The sequence below is a fragment of the Pseudorasbora parva genome, chromosome 9, assembly GCF_024679245.1.
Source record: "Pseudorasbora parva isolate DD20220531a chromosome 9, ASM2467924v1, whole genome shotgun sequence".
Taxonomy (NCBI): Eukaryota; Metazoa; Chordata; class Actinopteri; order Cypriniformes; family Gobionidae; genus Pseudorasbora; species Pseudorasbora parva.
The window spans coordinates 21547425-21574724 of NC_090180.1; the positions used below are offsets into that span (position 1 = coordinate 21547425).

At 36.5% G+C, this 27300-nt stretch overlaps 1 protein-coding gene across 3 annotated transcripts in view; it reads left to right on the forward strand.

Annotated features, from left to right (window-relative positions):
* Positions 1–27300, forward strand: part of egfra (epidermal growth factor receptor a (erythroblastic leukemia viral (v-erb-b) oncogene homolog, avian)) — an 85828-nt gene that overhangs the window by 20367 nt on the left and 38161 nt on the right. For all 3 annotated transcript variants that reach the window (XM_067454322.1, XM_067454323.1, XM_067454325.1), the window contains exons 2-6: positions 23610–23761; positions 23971–24157; positions 24416–24550; positions 24700–24768; positions 26164–26282. In XM_067454322.1, the coding sequence (XP_067310423.1) occupies positions 23610–23761; positions 23971–24157; positions 24416–24550; positions 24700–24768; positions 26164–26282 (662 nt within the window). The remainder of the gene's footprint in view (positions 1–23609; positions 23762–23970; positions 24158–24415; positions 24551–24699; positions 24769–26163; positions 26283–27300) is intronic.

Below are 27300 nucleotides of genomic sequence, written 5' to 3' on the forward strand. Positions count from 1 at the left end.
AGATAGTGAAACGAAAGCGCTTCTTCTCCTCATGCGTGCGGATGAAAACCCTGGCGTAGTGTTTATAGATAATCTCCAATGACTGACATCACATAATTTACAGGTATTTCACTGTTGATATGCGAATGGTCTCTTATCGGTAAAAAGCTGGAACAAAGGTGCTTGTGTGAACAGCATATTTCTGTATTTACCGGTAAAGTAATTCTGGTAATTTTACTTTAATTTACCGGTATTGCTGTGTGAAAGGGGCTACTGATAATACATCTGGTTTGCTTATCTCTTAATGCAATATTTGTTATTAGGCTACCCATTCTATTCTATTCTATTCTATTCTATTCTATTCTATTCTATTCTATTCTATTCTATTCTATTCTATTCTATTCTATTCTATTCTATTCTATTCTATTCTATTCTATTCTACTCTATTCTATTCTATTCTATTCTGAAGCCCCACAAATCCACTCATTAGCTATCCTTCATGGTTTGAAAATGACACACAGGCTCAATATTGCAAATTTACTTATTTATCTATAGTTCTGCATTTTAAATATTTAATTTTATGTCATAACTTTAAGAAAATTCTACAATTTCAGAATTTTTAATCCCAGATGTGGTTTTAGACTTTTGGACACCACTGCATTGTCTCATACTTTACAATGAATATTTTTTGTTGTGTGTTGTTTATGAAATTTAGGCAAAGTTAAGGCCCCTGAAATTTCCCCTATACCTTGTCTTTTTGACAATACATTTTTTTATATAAACTTCACAGTTACAGTTTTCATAAAAGATTCTTCGTCCTTCAGAATAAAGGCTTGAAGAATTTTCAAGGTGCAAATTAGGTTTAGTTATAAATGCAATCCCTTGTTACATGAGGATTTACCATGTGTCCAACAGCTGAAAAATGCAGAATGTAAAACAAATGGTAATGTTATTTGATGTAAACCTGCAAGGTGCTATTTGACACCTGACTATTTGCTAACATCAAGCACATCTGAAAACAAATCATCCGGCCAAGTGTCATGGTCCATTCCACTGCAACATGCAGCATTCTTCACAGGAAGTATAACCGCATCTGCAGCCGGTCGAACATCTGCTCTGATGTAATCCAGTTACGACACGTGAGCATTCTTTACTTATGCCGCTGAAAACCATCAATATAAATAAACAAGGAAAATTATTCAATTGATTTTATGTTGTGACTACAGATGTAGACATTTAATTACAGATTAATTGTATTTAGGGAAATAATAAACACATTTTGTAACTAATAATAAACAAGTTGTTTTCTCTTAAAAGTGTAAATTATATTTTTGAGATTTTTTTCAAGTAACCAGAAGAGGAATGCTATGGATTCAATGAAAAGCATCTGTGGTATGCTATTGGTTACAGCAGGAAATAAAGTGAACTCATCCCTCAATTTGTAAAAACAAACAACAAAATCCTGTGTGTGCTTAAAATGAAAGTTTTATGAAAGTCCTGTATATATATATATATATATATATATATATATATATATATATATATATATATATATATATATATATATATATATATATATATATATATATATATATATATATACTTTCATTTTTAAGCATACACAGGACTTTCATAAAACTTTCATTTTAAGCACACACAGGATTTTGTTGTTTGTTTATATATATATATATATATATATATATATATATATATATATATATATATATATATATACTTAGAGAGAGAGAGAGAGAGAGAGAGAGAGAGAGAGAGAGAGAGAGAGACTTACCCATGAATGGCCCAAACCTTATATATCGAAATTATCGAAATATCGCAAATGTACATATCGCAATTTGCATATCACAACTAGCCTAGAAATCTAGACGCACCCTAGCGGCAGCAAATCTAATCTGCCCACGAGTGTCGTCTAGCAACTCTCAATACACTTCTGAGCTGTAAACGCCAAACTCATGCCGGGCCAATCACATCGTGTATAGAGTCGGTAGGCGGGGAAATAATGACGACGGCCGAGTTGCGTTTGCGTGCTTCTAGTAAACACAGGAAATGGCAAACGGCGGTCTCTCGAATCAGCTTTGACCACGACTCTGGAAGACTTGGAGTTAAGCTTTTCTCTGAGAAAAGAACGAAGAACGGAAAGAACAAAGAACAAAGAATTACACTGAAGTAATTCTTAAAAAGGGAAGATGTGTTCTGAGTTTTGCCGACCGGATACGGCGAATGTTTAATCTGTCAACAAGCTCTGTTTCACCTTCATTGCTCTGGTTGGTGTAGCTCTATCCTATCGCGTGCAGAGGGAGTTTGAAAGACAACCGTTTATCCCGCCCCTCGGATTGAGCCCTGTCAATGGTGAGTTTCCAGACCAAACATCTTGATGTGGGTCTGGCTTGTCAGTCTATATCACAACAACATGCAGTATCTGAATTATTTTAATAGGCTACTTCAACATTGTGAAAAGTGTATGTTTTAGGTTGGCATATAGCAGAGAATCGACTGGGCACACAACTGTTACTTATGTGACTTGCTTGATGTTAAAATTTGTTATTAAACACAATAACTTGTGAAAATTGCAGTCTTGTGCTGTCTGACACAGACACCGAAACGTGCGCACAAGTCGCCGCTCTGAAAGCGTGTGATCCCCTTCAGCTCTGTTTCGTGTCTTGTTACACACTCAAACTACCAAATACACACAGTCATTGTTTAAAATACATTTTCTCTAAAACACTGCTGGTCAGTTATGACAGATTAAACTTTCGCCGTATCCAGTCGGCAAAACTCAGAACACATCTTCCCTTCTTAAGAATGACTTCAGTGCCGTTCTTTGTTCTTTTCTCAGAGAAAAGCTTAACTCCAAGTCTTCCAGAGTCGCGGTCAAAGCTGATTCAAAAGACCGCCTTTTTTCAGTTTCTGTGTTTACTAGAAGCACGCAAGCGCAACTCTGCCGTCATTATGTTAAGCCCCGCCCACTGACTATATACACGATGTGATTGGCCTGACCAGAGTTTGGTTTTTACAGCTCAGAAGTGTATTGAGAGTTGCTAGACGACACTCGCGGCAGATTAGATTTGCTAGGCTAGCAGTAATCAACATCATATTCATCATCAGACATTGATGCGTGATCTTAGGTTTGATCATACAGTGGAACGTTCTTCAAACCACAAAGCTTTTAGCAATGTGACCGCTCAACAGTCTCAGGCTCTCAAGTATTGTCTGCATCTCCCAACACATCACCTCATGTTTCATTGCACCAGTGAATGCTTGGCCATTGCAAAATAGCATTTATCTTCAAAAAAGTTCATTCCGAGCCAACTTCTATGCCCAGTTGAGGGATACAGGGCAAGGCCGCTCGACCCTTTCGAGTTTAGAGTGAGGGGGTGGGCTTAAAACAACTGGCTCGAGGATGTGATTGTAGTTTTAAACAAATAGTGCCATTGTTTTGAGAGCTCTGCCTTGGCCAGTGTCTTGTTTTCAGTGGAAAAGATGACTACTGCGAAGGCACTGGTGAACTCCAGATGCGATTCGATACTAAATAAGTACATAACTGCAATATGTGAAATACAATGGTATTTCAACTTTGAGTCGTACTCGTTTTCTCAGAATATTTCCTGAGATTTACACCAGTTTTTGGCACATAATCAACATTTTAAACATGACTCCTTAATGTGTCATCCAAACCCCTCTGGATTTCTGAGCGAAAAACTGATTGGTCACAGTTCTAGCAGAGACTTGCCAAAAATACACCAAGACCCTTTTTGCTATTGCGAAACATAGTGTGTACCTCTTTACGGTTAGCGCGAGTAGTCCATCTTGTGCGTCAGTCTCTGGAAGGGAGTCATTCTTAATCTGAATGAACAAAACCACGTGTGCCATAATGTGAAATGCAGAATGCTACAATGAGTAAATGATGAGTAACGGTTGGGAGCAGCCCACAGGAAGCTCATCCATGTGCACTCTCACTCTTTAAATCAGAGCTCCGTCCCCTCGGTCACTCACATACTCCTAATCAAAAACATCACTGCTTGTTCTAAATGCCTGAACATCTGTTATAATGATACAACATCTAGGTTGTTAGCAGTGGAATAAACATAATCATACAAATACATACTGCTGTTCATAAATATGCTCGAGAAGAGTGTTGTTTTGTGTTTGCGTCCTAAAGAAACATCTGAAGTTGGTGGTTAGCTGTCACCTCTGAGATTCATTGCGTGCTCCTCTGTAGTTTGTGGAAAAAGGTTCAGGGCAACAGGGGATTCCCGAAATGCAGCTGCCTCTTTCCGGTTGGAATGATGTGTGAAATGTGTGGGTTATCCAGCAAATGGTTTAGTAGACTATTTTATTGCAGAGTAGGGCTAGTGGAAAATGGGAAAGTGAACACAATTTTGCCCATGCTGCCCACTCGTTTTTTTCCTTAGCTTGTTACACACACACACACACACACACACACACACGCACACGAACATGCACATGCACACACACACACACACACGCACATACACACACACACAGATAAAATAATGATATTATTAAAATAATATAATGATAATAATATAAAATAATATATATTGTGAAGTGAAGTAAATACTACAGAAAAAAAGATAATGAAAAAGTTAGTTCAGACAAGGATAAAAAATAATAAAACTACGTAAATTCTATAGTGTTACTCAATTCAAGCTTGTAGAAATTAAAGAGTAAATGAAAGTGTTTTCTGATACTGGTGTTCCCATCATGCATGTGGGATTTCCAGCTGTATTTACAATGATTTATTTATCATTCGTTTTGTTGTTAGGTCTAGTAACTTGCCATTTTGTGACATTTGAAGTTATTTTCTACAAAAATAAATATATAAATAAATATAAGTAAAACAAACACATTAAAAGCGTGGTTTAATTCAGTGTTATATTGTTTGAGTAGAAAGTATATCAAAGGGAACTTCAACTATGTATAAATTACTCAACATTCTACTGGGCTGGCCAAGCTAAAATTGCTTTTTTTGTGTGTTAATGTTACTTAGTTAAGTAGTCTTTACTTAATTGCAGATGTGAAATTTCCTTAAAAAATATGCGTGAAAAAAAACTTTTAAATTAAATAAATTAAATTATAAAATTAAGTACATTTTGCTTGATGTTTTTTTCAGTGTGTGTGTGTGTGTGTGTGTGTGTGTGTGTGTGTGTGTGTGTGTGTGTGTGTGTGCGTGTGTGTGTGTGTGTGTGCCCTTGTTTATATTATATTGCTGGGGACCAAATGTCCCCATAAGGATAGTAAAACCTGAGATTACCTACATTGTGGTAACCAGCCAGCGGTCCCCACTTTTCAAAAGGCTTATAAATCATACAGGATGAGTTTTTTTTTTAAGAAAGTAAAAATGCAGAATGTTTCCTGTGATGGGTAGGTTTAGGGGCAGGAGTGTAGGGGGATAGAAAATACGGTTTGTACGGTATAAAATCCATTACGTCTATGAAGAGTCCCCACAAAGATAGTGAACCAGACTGTGTGTGTGTGTGTGTGTGTGTGTGTGTGTGTGTGTGTGTGTGTGTGTGTGTGTGTGTGTGTGTGTGTGTGTGTGTGTGTGTGTGTCCACTAGGGCTGTAACGATACACCAAACCCACGATTCGGTTCGCATCACGATTTTTGACCCACGGTACGATACAAACCTCGATATGGGGGGGACAAAACAGTTTTATTCTGTACAGTATTCTGTAGCCTATTTTGCCGTCAATACCATATATCTGTATGGTCAATAGGCTACTGCCGACGTTTTCTTTGCTGTACCAATAGGCAATATATATTTAACATGAAGTATAGGGCCTCCTGTACATAAATACCAACAGAAGCGCCGCGTCAGACACGCTTCTGGTGTGCAAAGAAAGAGAAAACGCCACGCAGCCGCCCCCGCGGATGACACGCAACAGAAACGCCACGCTCACACCACGTTGCCAGCCGGTTGGGGAAGCTTCTTGAAACACTTACGGCAAATTGTGTGGGTCTTGTCAACTACACGATTGCCATCCTTGTTCTCCACCGGGTAGCTGAAATGTTGCCATAATGCTGACTTAAAAGTTGGACCTGGACAGGAAGGATAATTCTGGGAGTTGGAAGGGGTGTGTCGCGATTCTGCCTTCTCACATCGCGATACAGGTTCGTGGACCTGCGTATTGCGATTTCGATTTCATATCGCATATCGTTACAGCCCTAGTGTCCACACATTCTGAATAACAGATCTGAAGCGGCGGTGGTGTTGTATTAGGTTATATTTGGTTATTAATAAGTCATTTAATTAAATTATAAATCACATCGACTAATTTTAGAATCCCATAGCCCTTTGTTGAGATAAAAAAATCCTTCTCATTCATTTGAAAGTGAAGAACACTTTTCGAGCAGCATTTGTACATCCTGTCATGCTGTCGGCTATACGCCACTGCTGTAGACGCATATTTCAGTATTACGTTTAACGATTAATTGATTAATTGATCGTTAATTTAAACGACGATCGATCATGGGAATTTGTGAAAATTGACATCCCTAATAAAGACCTTACATAATGTATTATGTTTATTACCTTAAAATGAGCCATTTCAATCTTCTTACACCGCTGGTCCCCTTACAGTGACGTTGACTTTTTGGGCCAGCATGCTTCTACAGTAGCCCTAAACGGAAAAACTTTTTTACAGAGCGCTGGCTACTTTTTTTGTTTTTGATTTTTGGCCATCATAGCTTCTCTTCGAAAGGGAGGGGTGAGCAGTGGGCGATTGCAATTCACAACCTTACCACTAGATGTCACTAAAATTGAATTTAAAGTTAAGGAAATGGTTGCTCTGTTTACAGTTGAACTTGAATAGTTCTTGAATAATACTACTTGAATATTAGCACACTTTGCTTATTGATGGACTTATAATAGCGCAAGAACTGCACATCAATTGCTCAACAGGACTGTGGTCTTCTTTTCAGTGTGCTTCTGGTCTAGAGTTGGAACAATAAGTAAATGTGTAAGCTTAAGTGTTAGCACGTTCTTTAGCCACCATTACCTCACACTTATGAAATGAGGACAAAAGCTATAGCCAGGGAATTTGACTCAACCTCATAAAACAGTTTTCTTCTGTATTCTTCACTTACTTGACATGGCACATTTTCTGGAAGTTCACTTTGAAGATTTCAAAACCCTACTGACCGCGCTGGCTCGCTGGTTGCTGTATTAAAATATAATGTCCTTCTCAACTTTGCTTAGTCATCTGATGTTATAGGGTTATGACAGACCTGACGGCATAATTACGGCCCTGCGAACACTAATGTTGGGTTTCATACACCATTTGGAATGATCTGGCTGGATTAGGATAGAACATTGTTTCAACTCAGCCATATATACAGCAACAAAAGAGGTTGCACATAACGTTGTAAATCAGCCAGTGATCTTTGCTTGGACGCTAATGAGAACAGTGCATCTTTGTTCCTATAAAAACACAGACAAAGTGTTTACGTCTTGAGAAGAAAGAGACACAAATCAAATCTGTGGACAGAAAGAAGACATCCATTGCAATGAATCAGCCCTTGGCTCCCTCTGGTTCTTCCAAAATGATGAATAAAGCCCACGACTGTGTAAGCACCAGTGATCACATTAGCAACTCAATGGGTAACGGATCTGAGTGTCATGAATGGGCACGTTTTGTTCACACGGTCAGCATAAGATGAATGTTCACCAGTTTTGTAGCTTTTACAATAGATTCATTTTGGGTCATTCTGACAATTTGGTGCCCTTTAAATTCCTAATAGCTATACACGTTATACTATTCTACTGATTAAGCCCAAGCCACCAAGCTTGATATGATCTAGCCTATGACCTTACCGCAACTTGATCACAAGTCCACAAGGAAAATGCGAAATGCTGGCGTGCTAATGTTTTGCTAATGTTACAGCTAGGTGCTCAAAAGTCCTTTTCTCCAGCATTCCAGCCTTGGGCCTCAGGATAAACAAAGTCAAAGATTTGCAAAGTGTAACTGGAGATGAACACCGAGTTGTTAGGGAGCGCTTTCCAAGAGAGATAAACATTTGCCTCGGTTTAGGTCCTTATTTGTCTCTCTCAGGAGTTTTCGTAGAAAAAAAAGTGTGATGCTTTGCGAGAAGAATGACCTTCTCTCGTCTGATTAAACTGATTATCCTACTACAGTTCTAAAAAAAAAAAAAAAAAAAAAAAAAAACTATATCTAAGACCACAGTGTCCATCAGGTTCAGCTTATATCTCCTGTGTAGATGAAAAAGGGCAAAATTATATTTTTCAAATTGAGAAATGTGCCATTTTGCTACTTAAAACGTTGAAACGGTAGCTACTTAAAATTGCTAACTACATCCAAGCTACTGAAAAAGTAGTTAGCTTCACTAAAAGCTACTAATACATAATAGCTAACTACACTGGAGTAAAAAGGCTAATATTTCAATTTATAATTAAATCAGAGACATGTCTCTGGCACAAAACACAAATTGTTCTTTAATTCAAAAACTTCACTTAAACAGACAACTGTACATGGAACAAACTGAGATGAAAACAGTAGCATTTAACTTAATATGTATGCACAGGGACTCAAATGTACAGTATGAATAAAGATTTATTGGTCTAGATAAACAGTCCAAACTAAAAAATTATGGCAAGACAACACACTCTTATGTCTATTTGTTACTGTTTTATGTTTTTCAAATGCGTATGAATTCGTACAATGTTTTCATACGGCTTACTCTTGCCCAACAGAGGAAAAGCTTAAGGTGCAGGTTCCGTACTTATTTGAAAATCTTGCAAATTAGCACAAAATTATCATAAAGTACTTTTCCTTGTGAGTTGTATAGGACATGCCAACAGTGAATATAAGAGAGAAAGGACAGTTTCGATAGGGCTCTTTTTTATTTCTTTATTATTATTATTATTTTTGACTTATTTGATTTTTTATATTGATACACCATTATTTTTTATTTATTTTTATTTTAAACTGAAAATAAAGTTTTATTTTTTAATAATCAATCAATTAATTAAAAATCAACAGTCAAATAAAAAACTGACTTAAGCGGAAACCCAGTTTTCTTTTTTTCAAAAAAGTATTTCTATGAGAGTAAAAAACAGAGACATACGAATCAATATTAAACCCTCTGGCTCGTGGCGACACATTAATGTCTTAAGACACGAAACGATTGGTTTCTGCAAGAAACCGAACAGTATTTATGTTGTTTCTTTTACCTCTTAGCTTAATCTCATCTAATATTCCCAACACCATTACTTCCACTAAAAAAGCTCAATATAATGGCACAATCATAGATATATGTACATAGATGCCTCATTCGAGTAGTCTGCGCAGGCACTAATGAGGACATCTTTCATAGACCGATCTATGATAGCGCCAGGTTTTGACCTTCTTTGGCAGAAGTAATGTTGGGAATATTAGATGAGATTCGTCTGCTATGAGGTAAAAAAATAACATAAATATTCGTTGGTTTCTTGCAGAAACCGGTCATTTCATGTCTTAAGACACCATGAAACGCAAGATTTAATATATAAAATATAAGATATATGCTGATGTTTTTTTAAAGAGCAATGGCATTGTTACATTTGTTACTTCTCAACACTGAAGCCTATATACTGGTGTGCAACAGAAGAGGAAGCTTTACAGTGGGTGAAATGAAATCAACACAGTATCACTTTCTGGTAGTAAAGCCAATAATGCATTTAAAGTTCATTCTGTGAAATGAAATACATGGCTCTTCCGTGGGTGTTTTGCATCTGGCTCGGTTCAAACACGTGTCTTTCTTCCCAGTTTTCTCAAATCCGCCCTTTGCATCCCTCTTTCTTGCTCTCCCGGCCCTCCCCGGAGGCCACTATAGCATCTGGGTTTGGAGTAATGCAATGACTAACCCCATACAAGGAACTTCCTGAAATGTCAGAAGGGCTGTTTTTTTTCTTTCTTTTTCTCTGCTTTATTGCCATCTACTTTTTAAAAATTGTAGTAGTGTTAGTTTTGTGTGTGTGTGTGTGTGTGTGTGTGTATGTGTGTGTGTGTGTGTGTGTGTGTGTGTGTGTGTGTGTGTGTGTGTGTGTGTGTGTGTGTGTGTGTGTGTGTGTGTGTGTGTGTGTGTGTGTGTGTGTGTGTGTGTGTGTGTCTTTGTGTTTGTTCCATCTTCTTCCTGTGTGCACCTCAAGTCCCTTATCTGGAACACCCCCGCATCTCCAGTTTTAAGTCTATATCCCACTCATTGGATCCACTCCCAGATGGAATCCAGAATTGTGCTTCAAAGACACAGAATACATTATTGTCATCTACACCCTGAAAATCCTTCATTGTGTTGTGATGCTATCTTTGTTTACATTGCGCCGCATGCAGCGGAATACACCTCCTCTCCTCATCCTCAAACAATTCTGTCCTAGCAGGAGAGGGAAGTGTGGGCTTAATGCACAGGAAGACCTGAGGAAAAGCTTTATTTTCCTCATTAAAGCTTGTAGTGGTCCTGAGAGCTTTAAACTGCTCTTTAAACCTAGCCTTGAGCTCTAATCCAAGAAGGATGATTCAGAGACTTCAAAATTACTTTACAAAAACATCTGCATTTATTCTTGCCAAAAAAAAAGCAATCCAATTTTTTTTTTTTTTTTTTTTTTTTTTTTTGCAATTTCAAAGAAGAACAAATTAAACGTTTAACCTAAGTGTGGATAAACTTGGGTCAGGTGTAAATGTTTCTAAATGAATATGTTATCTTAATATGTTATTTTATATTTTATACAGGGAGTTCACAATTTAACCTGTTAATTTGGTGTGATTTATTTATTTAAAATATATATCTGTGTGTTCTCATAATAAAATACACTGTTTAAATTTAATATTATAGGTGCCTCCAAAGAATAATGACTGATGTATAATTACATTGGAAATCATTTAGCATTGCTATTTCCTCATAACTGTGGATTTATTTTCCCATAACTCAATTATGACTTGAACAGCTAATTCCATTCCAGGTAATGACAATGTATTAACGTACATTGATCTGTTCCATTTAGTTGATTTTATGTTGTATTAAAAATGATTTTAGTAGAAATGATTACTGCATTCAGTAGTTTGATGCAAATTTAAAACCACCATAAAGTCAGAATTGATCCTTTTTTTAATGGAATATTGCAGTATTTATTAATAAATCATTTATCCGTGCACGTTATTATCTGTTAACAAAAAAATAAATATGTGAAATCGTAATCTTTAACTCAAACCACAACCATCCAATCAATTCCCCAATGGACAGAATCAAGTCCAACCCTACATTTTTTTCTTGTTCAAGAAGCTGTTTCTCTCACACACAAAAAAAAATACTTTTCATTTCATGCAACCTTTAAAAAATTTAGCATTAAGAATTTTGTTTTTTGAGCGGTCATCTGAATCGTGTACACTGAGGTGAAGATTGCTTTCATAGTTCGTATTTAGCTGTGCTGAAATTGTGACCCGTGATGTTAAACTAAATGTTCAAGAGAATCATCATGCCTTATAGATATAGTAGAGTAGTATTGTTTGATGCTAAAAGTGAAAATTAGTCAATGAAACACCCCTACTGTCATGCTTTTCCAGCTAAGATAATGGAAGAAGCAGTGCCTGTACAGCCATAAAGGCAAAAAATACAAATAAATAAAGTAAGAGTGTAAAATTCAGAGTAAAACGATAAACGGTGTGTTAACAGTGCGCTAGCTAAAGAACTACTGAATGACTAAATGCTTCCTAAAACTTGGAAATTTGGAAATTTGGAAATTAAAAAATACTTTTAAAGGGTACTTAACGCACACACAGTTTCTGCCAGTCTCATGTTAATCTTGAGTAGTATTGCATCCTTCATGTCTCTGAAGTGTCTTTAGTTTTACCATATATAAAAGACAAATATGATGTGCCGATTCTTTCCGAAAAGTCAGAACTCATGGAGACTTGCAGTGGGCGAGCTAAAGAGTCAGAAAGCACAATACATTCATGGTATTATCTCTGACTTTCGATTCACTATACATTTGTGTTGTAACATTAAATGCACTTACAACAAAACGATTGGCAATTGAATGATTGGCAACAAAACACAGACATTTGAGGCAGTTTCTTTCACCGTCTGCGGTTTCGACTCATTACCGGGAACACACTAGCAGAACTCTGTTGCTGCTCCGGGTAAACTCCATCCACTGTTTCCTTAACACTGGGTTCTTTGGGAAGCAGAACAAGCTTATCTTTCCCTCACAGCCAAGAAACACACTTTAGTGACATTGTTGATTTCGTGGTCTAAAACAAAATGACAGGGCTGTCGATGGCTTCCGTAAGCCGAACGAATCTCGTTGATGGGCGTGCCCCTGCTCTCGCTTACATTTACATTTATTTACATTTATGCATTTGGCAGACGCTTTTATCCAAAGCGACTTACATTGCATTCAAGGTAGACATTTTACATTTTGTCAATTCTTGCTCTCTCCCGCTCTCGCTCTGGTTGATGTGTGCACGCGCTCATCCTGGAGAACTGTCCATATAAGGAATTCCGCCCTTAGTGACGTCATACAGGGCCATACTCAAAACAAAAAGTTTACACTTTACAGTAAGGTTTCATTAGTTAATATTAGTTAATGCATTAACTAACATGAACTAACAAATGAGTAATACATTTACACTACTTCTATGCTTAACGCTGGCGCCATCTTGTGGCTGAAACAGCCGTGGGTTACAATGGAAGACTTCAAGGCAGGTTTCCTTTATAATGTTTTTAAAATAGATATTTTTCTTAATAACAACCGGCTGGGTGTACATTATCCCTTACTTAACGTTAGTTAATAAAAATACAGCTTTTCATGGTTTGTTCATGTTAGTTTACTGTCCATTAACTAAGGTTGACAAGATTTGAATAAAGTATTAGTAAATAAATAAAGATTAATGAAAATAAATAAATGCTTTATAAATGCAATTATTTATTTGTTCATGTTAATTAATGTAGTTACTGAATGTTAACTAATGCACCTTATTGTAAAGTTTTGCCAAAAAAGTTCTGAAACAGCCATACATTTTTTTTAATTTAATTTTTTTTATGTTTTAGCCATAAAGTCAGAATGCATGAAATAGCATTAGACCCCCACTCTAAGTAACTTGTATTACTTATAAAACTGTATGTAAAGTTAAAATTATTAAATTAACAATTAATAATAAATAAAAAAAATTAACAATTAATTAATTAATTAATTTAGCATATCACGACTAAAACTGGTTAAGAAAAAGCTTGTTTGATTATCAAAAAAAAAGAAAAAAAAAAGAATAATACATTTATTGCATCTGAATATGCCTACTTCCATACTATATAGTATGTGGAAAACAGTATGTGAGCACAGTAGTATATTTGAATTAATGTAGTATTCATAAAACAGTAGGTGAAAAGTCCCCAGATGACCTACAGTCCCTGACAAAAGTCTTGACGCTTATCTATTTTCTAGAAATACCTGATATTAACCTGACTTTTAATTAATTAATTGGTGTTAGAAATAGCTCATATGAAAAGCTAAAACCCTCACAAATGATGTTTAATGCACTGAAATAAATAATTTTCACAGAAAAAATATTTATCATTTAATCAAGTCAGAAAGGTCAAATTTTGGCAAGACAAAAGTTTTGTCGCCTATACAGAAATTGAACAAATGTACAGCAAATACAAAAATATGTCAGCAAATTAAGTTGTGGTGCTGTGAGATCCAAATGTAATATCTTGTATGACTTCCATGAGCTTGAAGGACTGCATCCATGCGGTTTGGCAAGGATTCATACAATTTATTGATGAAGTCATCAGGAATAGCTAAGAAAGCAGTCTTGCATGCCTCCCAGAGTTCATCAATATTCTTTGGTTTCGTCTTCCATGCGTCCTCTTTCATCCTACCCCACATATGCTCAATGATGTTCTTGTCTGGTGACTGGGCTGGCCAATCCTGGAGCATCTTGATCTTATTCGCCTTAAGGAACTTTGATGTGGAGATGGAAGTATGCGATGGAGCACCGTCCTGCTGCAGAATTTGGCCTCTTTTATGGTTGGTAATAATAAGATTTCTTGGTATTTTAGACTATTGATGTTGCCTTCCACCCTGCAGATCTCGCACACCCCCATACTGGATGTAACCCCAGACCATGATTTTTCCGCCACCAAACTTCACTGTTTTCTGGGTGAATCTCGGATCCATTCGGGCACCAGTAGGTCTCCTGCAATATTTGCAGCGACTGTGGTGTAATTCAACAGAAGATTCATCTGAAAATCCACCTTCTGCCACTTTTCCAGCGTCCATCCTTTTAGCAGGCTGTGGGCCTTGGCAAATGCCACACGGTTTTTCAATTGTCTTTTGTTTAGTGCTGGCTTTCCGGGCACTGATTCGACCATGGAGGCCATTTCGAGACAGAATCCGACAAACTGTTCTGGTTGACACAGGGACTTCAGGTGACCAGGTCTCGTGGAGCTCTGCTGCAGTGGAAAATGGGCTGGCCTTGGATTTTCGAGCCAACAAACCGTCCTCTTGAGCAGTTGTCTTGCGGGGTCTGCCTGACCTGGGCTTGTCAAAAACGTCTCCAGTCTCTTCAAATCTTTTTTTTATCCTCTGTACTTGACGCTGAGACACATTGAAGGTGTCTGCCACATCAGCAGTGGATCTGGTCTTCAGCCTCTTGATAATCAAAACTTTAGTCTCAGGGTAAATCTTAGGCATGTTTGCAGAGGTCTAGTTGCAGTTGATGTGAAGGTCTAGCATACTGGGGTTATTTTTGTACACACTTGAGACCTAATTGATCCATTATTAGTCACAGGTGAAGCTCATATGACAAGGTGACAACACTTATGTCTTTGCAAAAATTGACCCAATGGGCTTTACCAAGCTGTGAATATTAGAATACTTTTTGAAAGTTTAGTTTTTCACTGAAACATTATCACAAAAACTGGTGGGATTAAAATGAGCCATTTCTTGTAAAAAAAAATCTTGATTAGAAATATATTTCAGCGGCACTTTAGGTCCATTTGTACAGAAGCGACAAGACTTTTGTCAGGGACTGTACTACTTCCGGCGAGATTCTGAAGTGTGCACATGATGGACACTTTATTATCCCATGAGGTCATTGAGGTCATGGGAGAGGATTTGTGAATGGCAGGGAAGTTATTTATGTAGTAGGCATGTTTAGAATTTCTGATGAATTTCAGGTGAATTTCAGTTGCATTTTTAAGCAGGAATTGCATCATACTATAATTTTCACAAACATTTTCAGAAGAATTTTGTAGTAACATGCTAAAGGAACAAAACACACTCGCACCTTCTTCAATAAAGATCATTTATAAAGTGAGAGCTTATATTGCAGCAAATTTTACATGACTAAGGTTCTTTTTGGTGTTAACACTGTACACTCTAAAAAAAGTTAAAAACAACCCAAGTTGGGTTGAAATGGACAAACCCAGCATTTGGGTTATTTTCACCCAGCAACTGGGTTGTTTTAAGCAAACATTTAACCCAACTGCTGGGTTCAAACAACCCATTCACTGGGTTAAAACAACCCAACTGCTGCATTTTCAACCCAATTTGGGTTGTTTTTAACCCAGCATTTTTAGAGTTTAGTGTGGATGCGTGGGAACACTTAACACACATTATGAAGAATGTTCAGCACACCCACAGCCAGTGGCAAAAAGGAACACTCAAACAGTTACGTCATATCCAAAGAAGAACAGTATACCTAGAGTTGAGCCAGCATAGGTAAAGACACACCTAATCATGGCACTGGGCCAGAAGGATTGCTTGAAGGAAGTGAGCCAGCTCAATCTTTAACGACAATCTGAAACAAGTGACGTTACCTCTGGTCATAATTTCTTCATCACATGCTACAGGATCATCTGTGTTAATGGAAAACATCCTACTGTCTCAACGAGTCATGTGTTTTATGCAACATCCAGTGAAATCAACATCAAGTCATTTGCTCCAGAAAGCCTTAATTCTGCCTGGGACTGGTTCAGGAAATGAGTAACTCCATATCGGCCATCCTAGATAACACCGTTAAGACACTGTTTATGAATTTATCTTGTCCGGTGTGTAGGCGATGGCTTGATGGCTTTACTCTGCTCTGTGAAACACACTGTCCGTTTCTTATAACAGAAACCCTCTTCTGTTCTTCAGAACTACTTGTCTTTCGCCCCCTTTGTAACATTATAAATGTCTTAACTGTCAGCATCCATTCTGTCTGTATTAATGTACTAATGTCTGTAAAATCCTGATCCAATCATCCCTATAAATAATGCTACATGATAAAAAGAAGGCCTCAACCATGTGATCAGTGATCAGATACTGCCTCCTGTGATTGGCCGATACTGCTTTCTGTGATCGGTATTAGCCGATACTGCCCCCTGTGATTGGCGGATACTGCTTTCTGTGATCGGTATTAGCCGATACGGCCTCCTGTGATTGGCTGATACTGGTTTCTGTGATCAGCCGATAACTGTCTCCTGTGATGGGTATTAGCCAATACTGCCTCTTGTGATCAATACTGGCCAATATTATGCCTCCTGTGATTGCCTCCTTTGATTGGCCGATACTGTCTCCTGTGATCGGTATTGGCCGATACTGTCTCCTGTGATGGGTATTGGCCGATACTGTCTCCTGTGATGGGTATTAGCCAATACTGCCTCTTGTGATTGGTATTGGCCAATATAACGCCTCCTGTGATTGGCCGATTTTGCCTCCTTTGATTGGCAGATACTGGTTCCTGTGATCGGTGATCAGCCGATACTGTCTCCTGTGATCGGTATTGGCCGATACTGTCTCCTGTGATGGGTATTGGCCGATACTGTCTCCTGTGATGGGTATTAGCCAATACTGCCTCTTGTGATTGGTATTGGCCAATATTACGCCTCCTGTGATTGGCCGATTTTGCCTCCTTTGATTGGCAGATACTGGTTCCTGTGATCGGTGATCAGCCGATACTGTCTCCTGTGATCGGTATTAGCCAATACTGCCTCTTGTGATCGATACTGGCCGATATTATGCCTCCTGTGATTGGCTGATTTAGCCTCCTTTGATTGGCCGATACTGCTTCCTGTTATCGGAATCGGCTGATACTGCTTCCTGTGATTGGCCGATACTGCTTTCTGTGATTGGCTGATACTGCTTCCTTGATCAGTATTGGCAGATAATGCCTCCTGTAATTGGCCGAAAAAATCCTAATCAGAGCACCCTTATAACAAATATTTTTTGTCTGTACTGTGTGTAACAAGGTATGTTAATATGAGAAGAAGAAGGCGGGAAACAGCAAACATTCAAATACTTAAATAAATTAACACTATCTGAAAGTAAAAAGTGCAGCCTCCTCATGGATGACTGCCGCACACACATAATAAAACATAAACAAAATATAAAAGTCCAGGCCTGGTCCTCTTTCGTCCTTCACTGTGCCTTGAAGCTCTTCCATGAGATATCTGTCAAGCCACCAGCCTCATGCTGTTCTCCCACGGTCCCTCTGCCTCGACTGCTTGCCACACCATGCCCAAGGATTCCAGTGTTGTTTGGGACCCTATCTGACTTTCATTGTATGGACAAACTCTGTTGATACATTTTTCAAAATGTCTGCTTTTGTGTTCTGCAGAAGAAAGAATAACATAAGGTTGAGTTAACGATGACAGAATTTTTATGCTTGGGTGAACTTTAACTTGAAATCATTTTTAAGAAAGACGAAATTTGAGACTTCTGTCACTCAGTTGTTTACAAGCTTCAGCATTTCCTTCAAGAACAGACACGTCTAAGAATGTGACCCAACGACAGTGAGTATCCTCCGTGATAAATCTCATGTCAACAGCTCACCTCACGGTACAATACTACAAGTTTTGCTAAGAAGACTTGGAGGAGGGGTTTCTGTAATTGTGCTGTGCAGTTCATCCATTCAGTGTTTTAGAGAGTGACTATAAAGCTCTATTCTTCTGGTTCTGGTCTCCTTGAGTCAAGCTGGCTCCTCTAAACTGTGTCAACATTCGTTTATCTTGAAAGTGGAGTCTAGCTTATCCTAAACCTAGAAACAACTTTGACCTGAGACTGGTTGAGTTGTTTGGCCTCTCTGTTATCTAAGCCCATTAAATAACTGAATTGCCACCCACACAACAACCCTTTCTATCACTGACATTGCACCATATATGCCTAACTAGTGCAGTGGCTCTCAACTTTGTTTCAGTTCAGGACACAATGTTGACCTTAAACGTGACCCAACTAGGGCTGCACGATTTGGGGAAAATATATAATTGCGATTATTCTGGGTAAAATTGCGATTGCGATTTAAAATGCGATTATTGTTATTATTATTTTTTACAAATGAAAAGCGTGTGTATATAACATTTTATGTTTTTATATTAATGTGACTAATAATTATTATTATGATTATTATTACTGCTAAAAATATTTGTAAAAATAAGAAATATTACCATTACAATAACATTTTCATAATTACAAATAAAAAAGAGTATGTCAGAATAAATATAACAATATAATACTAATACTAATTATTATTATTATTATTTTGTCATATTTTAAAGAACTTATTTTACAAAAAAAAAAAAAAACTGCTGGGTTACCTATTAATATGTAGACAGCCTATGACTAAAAAACATTAGAAGTTTTATATATATATATATATATATATATATATATATATTTTTTTTTTTTTTTTTTTTTTTTTTTTTTTTGATTAGCCAAACGTTTTTAATTCATACTGAAAGCCAGAGGGCGCCCTCGAGTGGAAAACGCCACATTTGTGTCAGAGAAGTAATTGACGTTAGTTTTCAGGAAATCCATGATGTGAAGCTAACGCTGTGTAAACAGAAGATAGAGATGCTTTGATTAAATATGACGACAATAAACACGACTGCAGCAAAATATGGTGTATTTGAGTTCTTCAAGCCGTCAAGGGTATTTTCATAATAATAAAGTGTATTATAATGCAGTGCTGATTGGCATAGAATACTATAAAAGAACGAATCGTCTGCCTCACTCTGATGAGAAGCCACATCAGCTCACACACACTCGCCTGACGATATGAACTGAGGTAAAACATTAAACGTCTTTTGTTGAACAGGTTTATGAACGCTTCACTAGTTTGTGAAGATGTTTGACTCGTGTTGCTTTTTCAAACGCACGATAAGCAACTTTCAGACGGAGCAGCGTTTATTACAGAACCGCTCTTCGCTAACGTAGACTCACTGTATTCCGGACATCACGGTATTCCGGACACTTGAACTTTTCCGCGATTTCTATAAATAAACACTTCCTGGTCACGGCATCTATATATATCCATGTGATCTTTGCCTCCTCCTCTTTCAATTCCAACATACATTGTGTTCACAGAGCCAGTCATTTTAAAGAAATTAACGCTAGTTTTTAACGTGCACCAATGACTGTTCAGAAAATGGCGGGGGGAGGGTTTTCCGGCTGGACTAAGGGAAGAGGGGAGAATACCTTGGCTCTTAAAACATGCTTACCTATGGTCGCCCACCAGCAAATTACACACAAAAACATTCTTATGGTCTTATAAAATAATTATGAGTTTAAATTTGCAAATATTTGTACATTTTAAAGGCATATAAACTTTCAATGAGGCACTTTGAGCGACATGAATTTGAGTGGCAGCTGCGCATCAATGCAACCTCATTAAAACACCTCAAGTTAAATTAACGTTCATGTTAGATGCTGTTTTAAAAATCATTTCAACACATCTGCGTAATTTCACGTTATCTGGTTAACGTTAGGACAGCACACACTAATAATAACATGCAATTTCACAACATATCAAGCCATTAAGTTAACATATGTTTAAGTTAACATTACTTATAATTAAGCCATAAAAGTAACGTTAATAACATTAATCATAACGTAATTTCTATGACAATAAGTTATTTGAGGACCAAATAAAAATGAATCTAGACCATTTTATAAAAGGAACTTTTAATAACATAAAAAAATGAACATCAAAAAATGCATTCAGGTCTCCCCCTTTCACTAGTGTGTCCTGGCCTCTCCTCGCCTGTTAAAAAGAAAAACATAATGCTTTAAAAACACTTGAAGCCATAATTACAATAACTCACAACAGTATTGTAACATTACAATTTTAACATTAGGCTAAGTTACAGAAAAGCTTAAAAATGCATGTCTTCTTCACCATTTTGGACTGTCATGTGCTTCACAGGAGCAATCGTCAATCAAAACAGTGTATAGACACTTATAAATAATAAATATACAACATATGAAGATTAATATCCTTATTTTACCAACTTATAGTTGTTAAAATGTTTGCGTTTTATATTAGAAACGACTCCTCCTTACCTGTCCGAAACACAGTGAGTTGAAAATTTCAGCCGTCCGGAACACCGTGAGTCCTAACGGTAATCCGGACACTGCGTCTCCTTGCAGTTTTTTCAAGATTTCTCCAAAATGATTCGTCCAAAATGTGTCAATCAAACTTTGAAATGTCTGGAAGGCATGTCCCCAGAGACAGACGAACCAATCAGGTTTATTTTACCGCGGATTGATATCTTACGGGACTTTTTACTGTGCAACATGTCCGGAATACAGTGAGTCTACGTTAACACTGGGCATTTATTTATTTAATTAAAATCGCAGCCTTTGAGCTTTCATAATCGCACACAAGCCAAATCGCGATTGCGGTTCGATTTCGATTAATCGTGCAGCCCTAGACCCAACACAGAACCAAAAGGTCTTTAAAATCCACATTGAAATGTATTAATATCAGCATGAACTTCACATGCCCAAAATTATGCTTTATTTATTTGGTGTGCTTTCTAAATATCTGTTAAATTCTATTGGCACCCAATACTTCACCATACAAAACAGAAAAAAACCTATTTATTCTAGCTGCAAGTGAACCTATATTTAATGTAATCTGAGATTAAAACAGAAATCACGATGTGGCTTATAGCAGGCTGCTATTTGAATTAAATAAACACACTGTATATGTACTGCGTGTTTCAGAGTGAAGCACGGCACTGTTCTTTTACACCTGAGCAGCTCATGATCATGTTTTTTTAGCGTCTCCATCTCTTCGCTAGTAAGTTAGAGTGACTTTTAATGTGAATTTGGGAAGATTATAAAAACATAAGAACCGGTTGGTGTAAACAAAAGAGAAGCTTTAAGGCAAGGCTATTCTGGTTAGAACTTAAAACCAGAAAAAAATTCATTTTCATTTAATTTAACTTTATGTGCTAAAATTAATAAATAACTACCGTGTATATATATATATATATATATATATATATATATATATATATACACACACTTTTGGTATACACTTTTGGCTGAAAACTTTCCATGTTTGCATCTGCCAAATTTCATTATCTTCTACCAAAACCTGATGAATTTGCACCAAAATACCATAGAGTTTCATTTGAATTTTATTCTACTTGTTTATTGTTTTACTCTGCAATTCTGAAAGTTATTCACTTTCCCTCAAAGGATCTTTTATTTTCCAAATTAGCAGTTTAATACCACTGCAATTTATAATTGTATAATGATAGAGAAAAGTGAAGATGAAGTAACACAAAAAAAAACTTAGGAGGAAGAGAAATGACAGTAGTAGAACAGACCATGAACCATCAACACATCATTGTTGATTCATTGTTTTGTATTTGTATTGAGGTTACTTTGTCTGTCATATGAAATGCTAATTTCTTTTAAATGAGTGGGAATTCCCATCACCCTTTGCAGATAACCAAGTGATGTCTTAGGAAGTCTCTTTTGAAATGACTGGCTCTGTCTTCTGTTACACAATAACTTAATTATTACTTATGCAGTAATGGAGTTATTCACAACTTTACAGTCTGATGCATCTATAAGTGGAAACTGCCAAGATGTTGGTCTCTTTGGGGATATCTTGTGGTGCAAAATAGGAGTTGTTGATGACTAATTTTGACATTAATCATCGACACCTCACAGTTTTAGCTGTTTTGATTGTGGCCGTGTTCTGAATCAGCTCGTAATGGTGTCTCTGCAGAAATATAGACCACACTAAGTAAATGTAGTAATCATCTTTTACCAGATAAGTGTGTGAGAAAGCGTAATTCTTGTAGCATTCAGGGGAGTTCTGTGCAACGATCACTATTTATCTTGGCACACCACAGAGTCTTTCCTTTGCCGCTCAGAGCACTTAAAACAAACGCCCACCTACACTGAATTCTGATTGGTTCATTAGCTGCAAAAGACACATACATGCCTCAGTATCTGGTATAGCATTCACAGTTGATTCATTACAATCATTTTAGTCTTTTATTTGTATAAATCAAGATTTTGAAATGGCTTGGCCAGAGCCTAGACCTGAATTCAAGTGAAAACGTGTGGTTTGACCTGAAAATTGCAGCCTACAGATGCACTCCATCTAATTTGTGTAATTGGAACAAATTTGCATTGCAAAATGGGCTAAAATTCCACAAATGTGGCATAAACAAGAAGGCTCAAGACTGTAATTGTTGTATAAAGCTTTTTGAAGTCTTTTATGCTCACCAACACTGTAAAAAGTGATCAGTTGACTTAATTTTAAAAAAAAGTTAGGAAACCCGCTGCCTTAAAATTGTAATAAATTCATGTGTAATTAAAAAAATAAGTTATGTGAACTTAATTATTTTTAAACAATGGGTTTCCTTGCTTTTTTAAGTTCAACAGATCACTGTTTAAAAAGTGAAAGAAGTAATATTGTGAAATATTATTACACTGTAAAAAATTATTTAGAAAAAAAGTGACCTGGTTACCTTAAAATTTTGAGTTAATTGAAATTAAAATGAGTTAATACAATGAACATTTTTTGAGATTCGACAACCTTTATTAAATTATTATTAAAAGATTTTGTAAGCATATTGGGTAACTGTGTGTGTTTTACTTGTGATGATGCAGTGAAACATGCCAAATAGTGCTATTTTCATGATTTATCATTTTTGTTATGTGGTTCAGATACAATAATATTTTGAGTTTCTATTTATTAAACAAATTTCCTTTATTGTATCAACTCAAATTTTTAATTTCAATAAACTTAAAATTTTAAGGCAACCAAGTTACTTACTTTTTTAAGTTAAACCAACAAAAAACAACGCAATTTTTTTGCAGTGTACAAATAAAATAACTGTTTTCTAGTTACTTTATTCTAGATACTTAATTCCATGGACAGCAAAACTAATTTTATGAACATAATCCTTTAAAATAATTTTAATATGCTGATTTGGTGCTCAAGAAACATTATTAATGATGAAAATGGTTGCTGTATTTGAGGAAATCATATTAAGTAATTATTTGAAAAGGAAATCTTTTGTAACAAAATAAAAGTCTTTACTGTCACTTTTGATCAAATGAATGCATCTTTGCTGAATTATTCATTTCATTGTCTTACTGTTTTATTGAATGAATAAAAATGACTTCAATGTTGTTCCCGCTTGTTCAAAAGTATGTTCAAAATATTTTGGTTAGGAGGTTTAATGGGTGAACAAATTGCAAAAAGAACAAATACTTAATTACCACCAAAACCATTTGCATGCTTCTATTGGTATTTGCCTTTTATTGTGGATTTACAGTAATTGTTCTTTCTCTGTGTGTGTTTAAGTGTGTCAGGGGGCAAACAACAAACTAACGCTCCTGGGAACAGTGGATGACCATTATCAGATTCTGGTAAAAATGTACAGCAACTGCACCGTGGTTCTGGAAAACCTGGAAATCACATACATGACAGAAAAACATGACTTGTCTTTTCTCAGGGTATGATATATCCATTTACAAATAAAACGTTCAGTGCTGTTTTACTGTTTGGTTGTATTGTAAGTCATCTGTAAACAAATAATTTTAGCATGTTGCTAATTATAGTTTGTATTTCATGACAGATGCCTCAACAATATTTAAATAATGCAGTATAACAACTTTTTATATAGTTTTAGTGTTGGATGCTTAGTAAGTTTTATGTTTTTTAGAGCATCCAAGAAGTTGGTGGCTATGTTCTTATCGGGGTCAACTCGGCTCCCATCATCCCCCTTGAGAATCTGAGCATCATTCGAGGCCACTCCCTTTTTGAAGACAAATTTGCCTTGGCCGTCCTCCTAAACTACAACAAAAGCATTGGACAAGGCGTGAACCAGTTACCACTGACTAGTTTAACTGGTATGTGGTTATATAAAAGTGTTCTTTGTCCTATTTTTTTATTTCAAATGGGAATAACACATGCTTCTAACTGACCTGTATTTATGTCTTTCGCACATTTGTTTTGTAGAGGTAATAACATGCATTAATCTCCATGCACAGTGTTGAAAGTTATATTTGGAAAATAATAATAGACCTATATTTCAGCTGTCACTCTTAGTGAAGTTTGTCATACTGTGCATAAATGCACTGTTCAAACACTGTCATTTTCCCTCCTAGAAATACTGAAGGGTGGAATAAAATTTAACAATAACGATCATTTATGTAATGTGGATACCATCCAGTGGACTGACATTCTGAACATGAAGAGCCAGCCTAAAATTAAAGAGCCAGCACAAAACTTCGCAAAACACTGTAAGTCCCTGAATTGTTTGTTTCTTATGTATATTATATATTGTCACATATGTATATATGTGTTACATACATATATATATTACACACATATTAAATGGTATAATTAATGTTACATGTTGATTAAGATTGTTCTACTCTACATCCCACAGGTAAGAAGTGTGACCCGAGCTGTCACAATGGTTCCTGTTGGGGCCCTGGCCCTCAAAACTGCCAAACAAGTAAGTGTTCCTAAACTACTCAAGTGACTGAATCTGAATGCTTTTCCTACTTTCAGGATTTTCACTAAATTAGTGAAGACACGATATGTAGTGAAGTGTTTCAAAAATCCAACAAAAATAAAATGACAGACATCTTTTAGAAGCTAGGGTCTGGAAACATACTTTATTACATTATTTCAAAAGTTTTGTTCTGAAATTTGAAATCTCTCTAAACCATGTCTTTCTGAGAGCCTACTCTGCTCTGATTGGTCAGATGGCCCAGTCTGTTGTGATTGGTCCATTCTGCTCTAATTGGTCAAATCAAGTCACCTTTATATAGTGCTTTTTACAATGCTGATTGTTTCAAAGCAGGTTCACAGTGTTAACAGGAAAATAATGTAGAATTTTTTCCGGCTGTAGGAGCCGCTCTGGAGAAAACAGTGATGTAATCTAACTCAGTTCAATTAGTGTCAATGCAGGCAGACATTTCCATTTCTCTGCATTAACCCAGCCCACTTTAAATTTATGACCAATCACACAATAGTTCTCGGACACACACAAGTTCTGGATCAGGCTGACTACAGTAAACCTTGGGATGAACAGAGAGATTAACATTAGCATATGCCATACTTCTTATGATGTAACGAATACATCAGATGTTATGGGAAGTAATCCCGGTTATGGCTGACATAGTTAATGCAGCCTAAAATTATCATTTATCTGATTTGAAAAATAGAAATTGATAATGTTCTATGTGTATGCCATAGTAATGGCATATGTTTGTAGACTAGATTTAAATACAAATGTAAATGTAATATTAGAACAGGGAATTTACGTTAATGAGTCATCAGTTTTCAAAAATTCACCTCTTGAAGGTGTAAAAAATAAATAAAGAAAAAAGATATAAAGAAAAGAATTTTAAAAAGAGGTGCATCAATGTTTGGTCAAGATCTTGAGTCCAGCCCAAAGACTTTCAATGGATTTAAGGTTCTTGATTCTTCATGCTCCCTCCCAACCATTCTTTCACAGTCTGAGCCTGATGAATCTTGACATTGTCATCCTGGAATATGGCCATGTGTCTTTCTGCATGGTTGTTTAAGAAATGACAAGCTACACACTACATCAGTTAGGGCTAGAATAACTGTTGCCAAACATATAACATGCTAGAAACATAATAACCACTGCAATAATGATCCAATCATTGACTCTTAAGCATTTGCCTATTTAAATCCAAAAAGTGACTTTTTTCTTTTTGGCCGGGTAGTGTATTTCAGGACTGCTGAAGAACACTACTTGACCCTGAAGGACTGTTTTAAAAACTCTACAGAAGAATATTGATTTGTTTTTCTGTGCTCAGCTGTAGCAAACACCGAAAGAGCTTAGGATCTCTGAAATTCTTTCTCTCTCTGAATCCAGTGACTAAAGTGATCTGTGCGGAGCAGTGCTCGGGCAGGTGTAAGGGACCCAAACCCATCGACTGCTGCAACGAACATTGTGCCGCCGGCTGCACTGGACCGAAACCAACCGACTGCCTGGTGAGAACCACACGTGTGCAAATTCATTTCCTAGCCATTCACTTGTTTGCTGATTCATCATTTAGTACATAATAAATGCTATATGTGAGACTAAATACAGTTTATAACACTGTATTTAGACTTTACAACTCACAAAGCTGACTTTATAACTTGCAATTGCGACTTTATATCACAATTCTTAGAAAAAAAAGTCAGAGTTGCGTGATATACATGTCCTTCTCAAAAAAATAGCATATGTGATAAAAGTTCATTATTTTCCATAATGTAATGATAAAAATTAAATGTTCATATATTTTAAATTCATTGCACACCAACTGAAATATTGCAGGTCTTTTATTGTTTTAATACTGATGATTTTGGCATACAGCTCATGAAAACCCCAAATTCCTGTCTCAAAAAATGTGCATATTTCATCTGACCAATAAAAGAAAAGTGTTTTTAATACAAAAAAAAAAAGTCAACCTTCAAATAATTATGTTCAGTTATGCACTCAACACTTGATCGGGAATCCTTTTGCAGAAATGACTGCTTCAATGCGGCGTGGCATGGAGGCAATTTTTCAGTCGTGCTGAAAAACGAAGTCCCCCAAGGTCTGGAATCGGTCCTTCTGCACAATCTTCCTCAGGGTCCGGTCACCTCTTCTCGTTGTGCAGCGTTTTTTGCCACATTTTTCCTTCCCACAGACTTTCCACTGAAGTGCCTTGATACAGCACTCTGGGAACAGCCTATTCGTTCAGAAATTTCTTTCTGTGTCTAACCCTCTCGCTTGAGGGTGTCAATGATGGCCTTCTGGACAGGTTCGGGTCAGCAGTCTTACCCATGATTGCGGTTTTGAGTAATGAACCAGGCTGGGAGTTTTTAAAAGCCTCAGGAATATTTTGCAGGTGTTTAGAGTTAATCAGTTGATTCAGATGATTAGGTTAATAGCTCGTTTAGAGAACCTTTTCATGATATGCTAATTTTTTGAGACAGGAATTTTGGGTTTTCATGAGCTGTGTGCCAAAATCATAAGTATTAA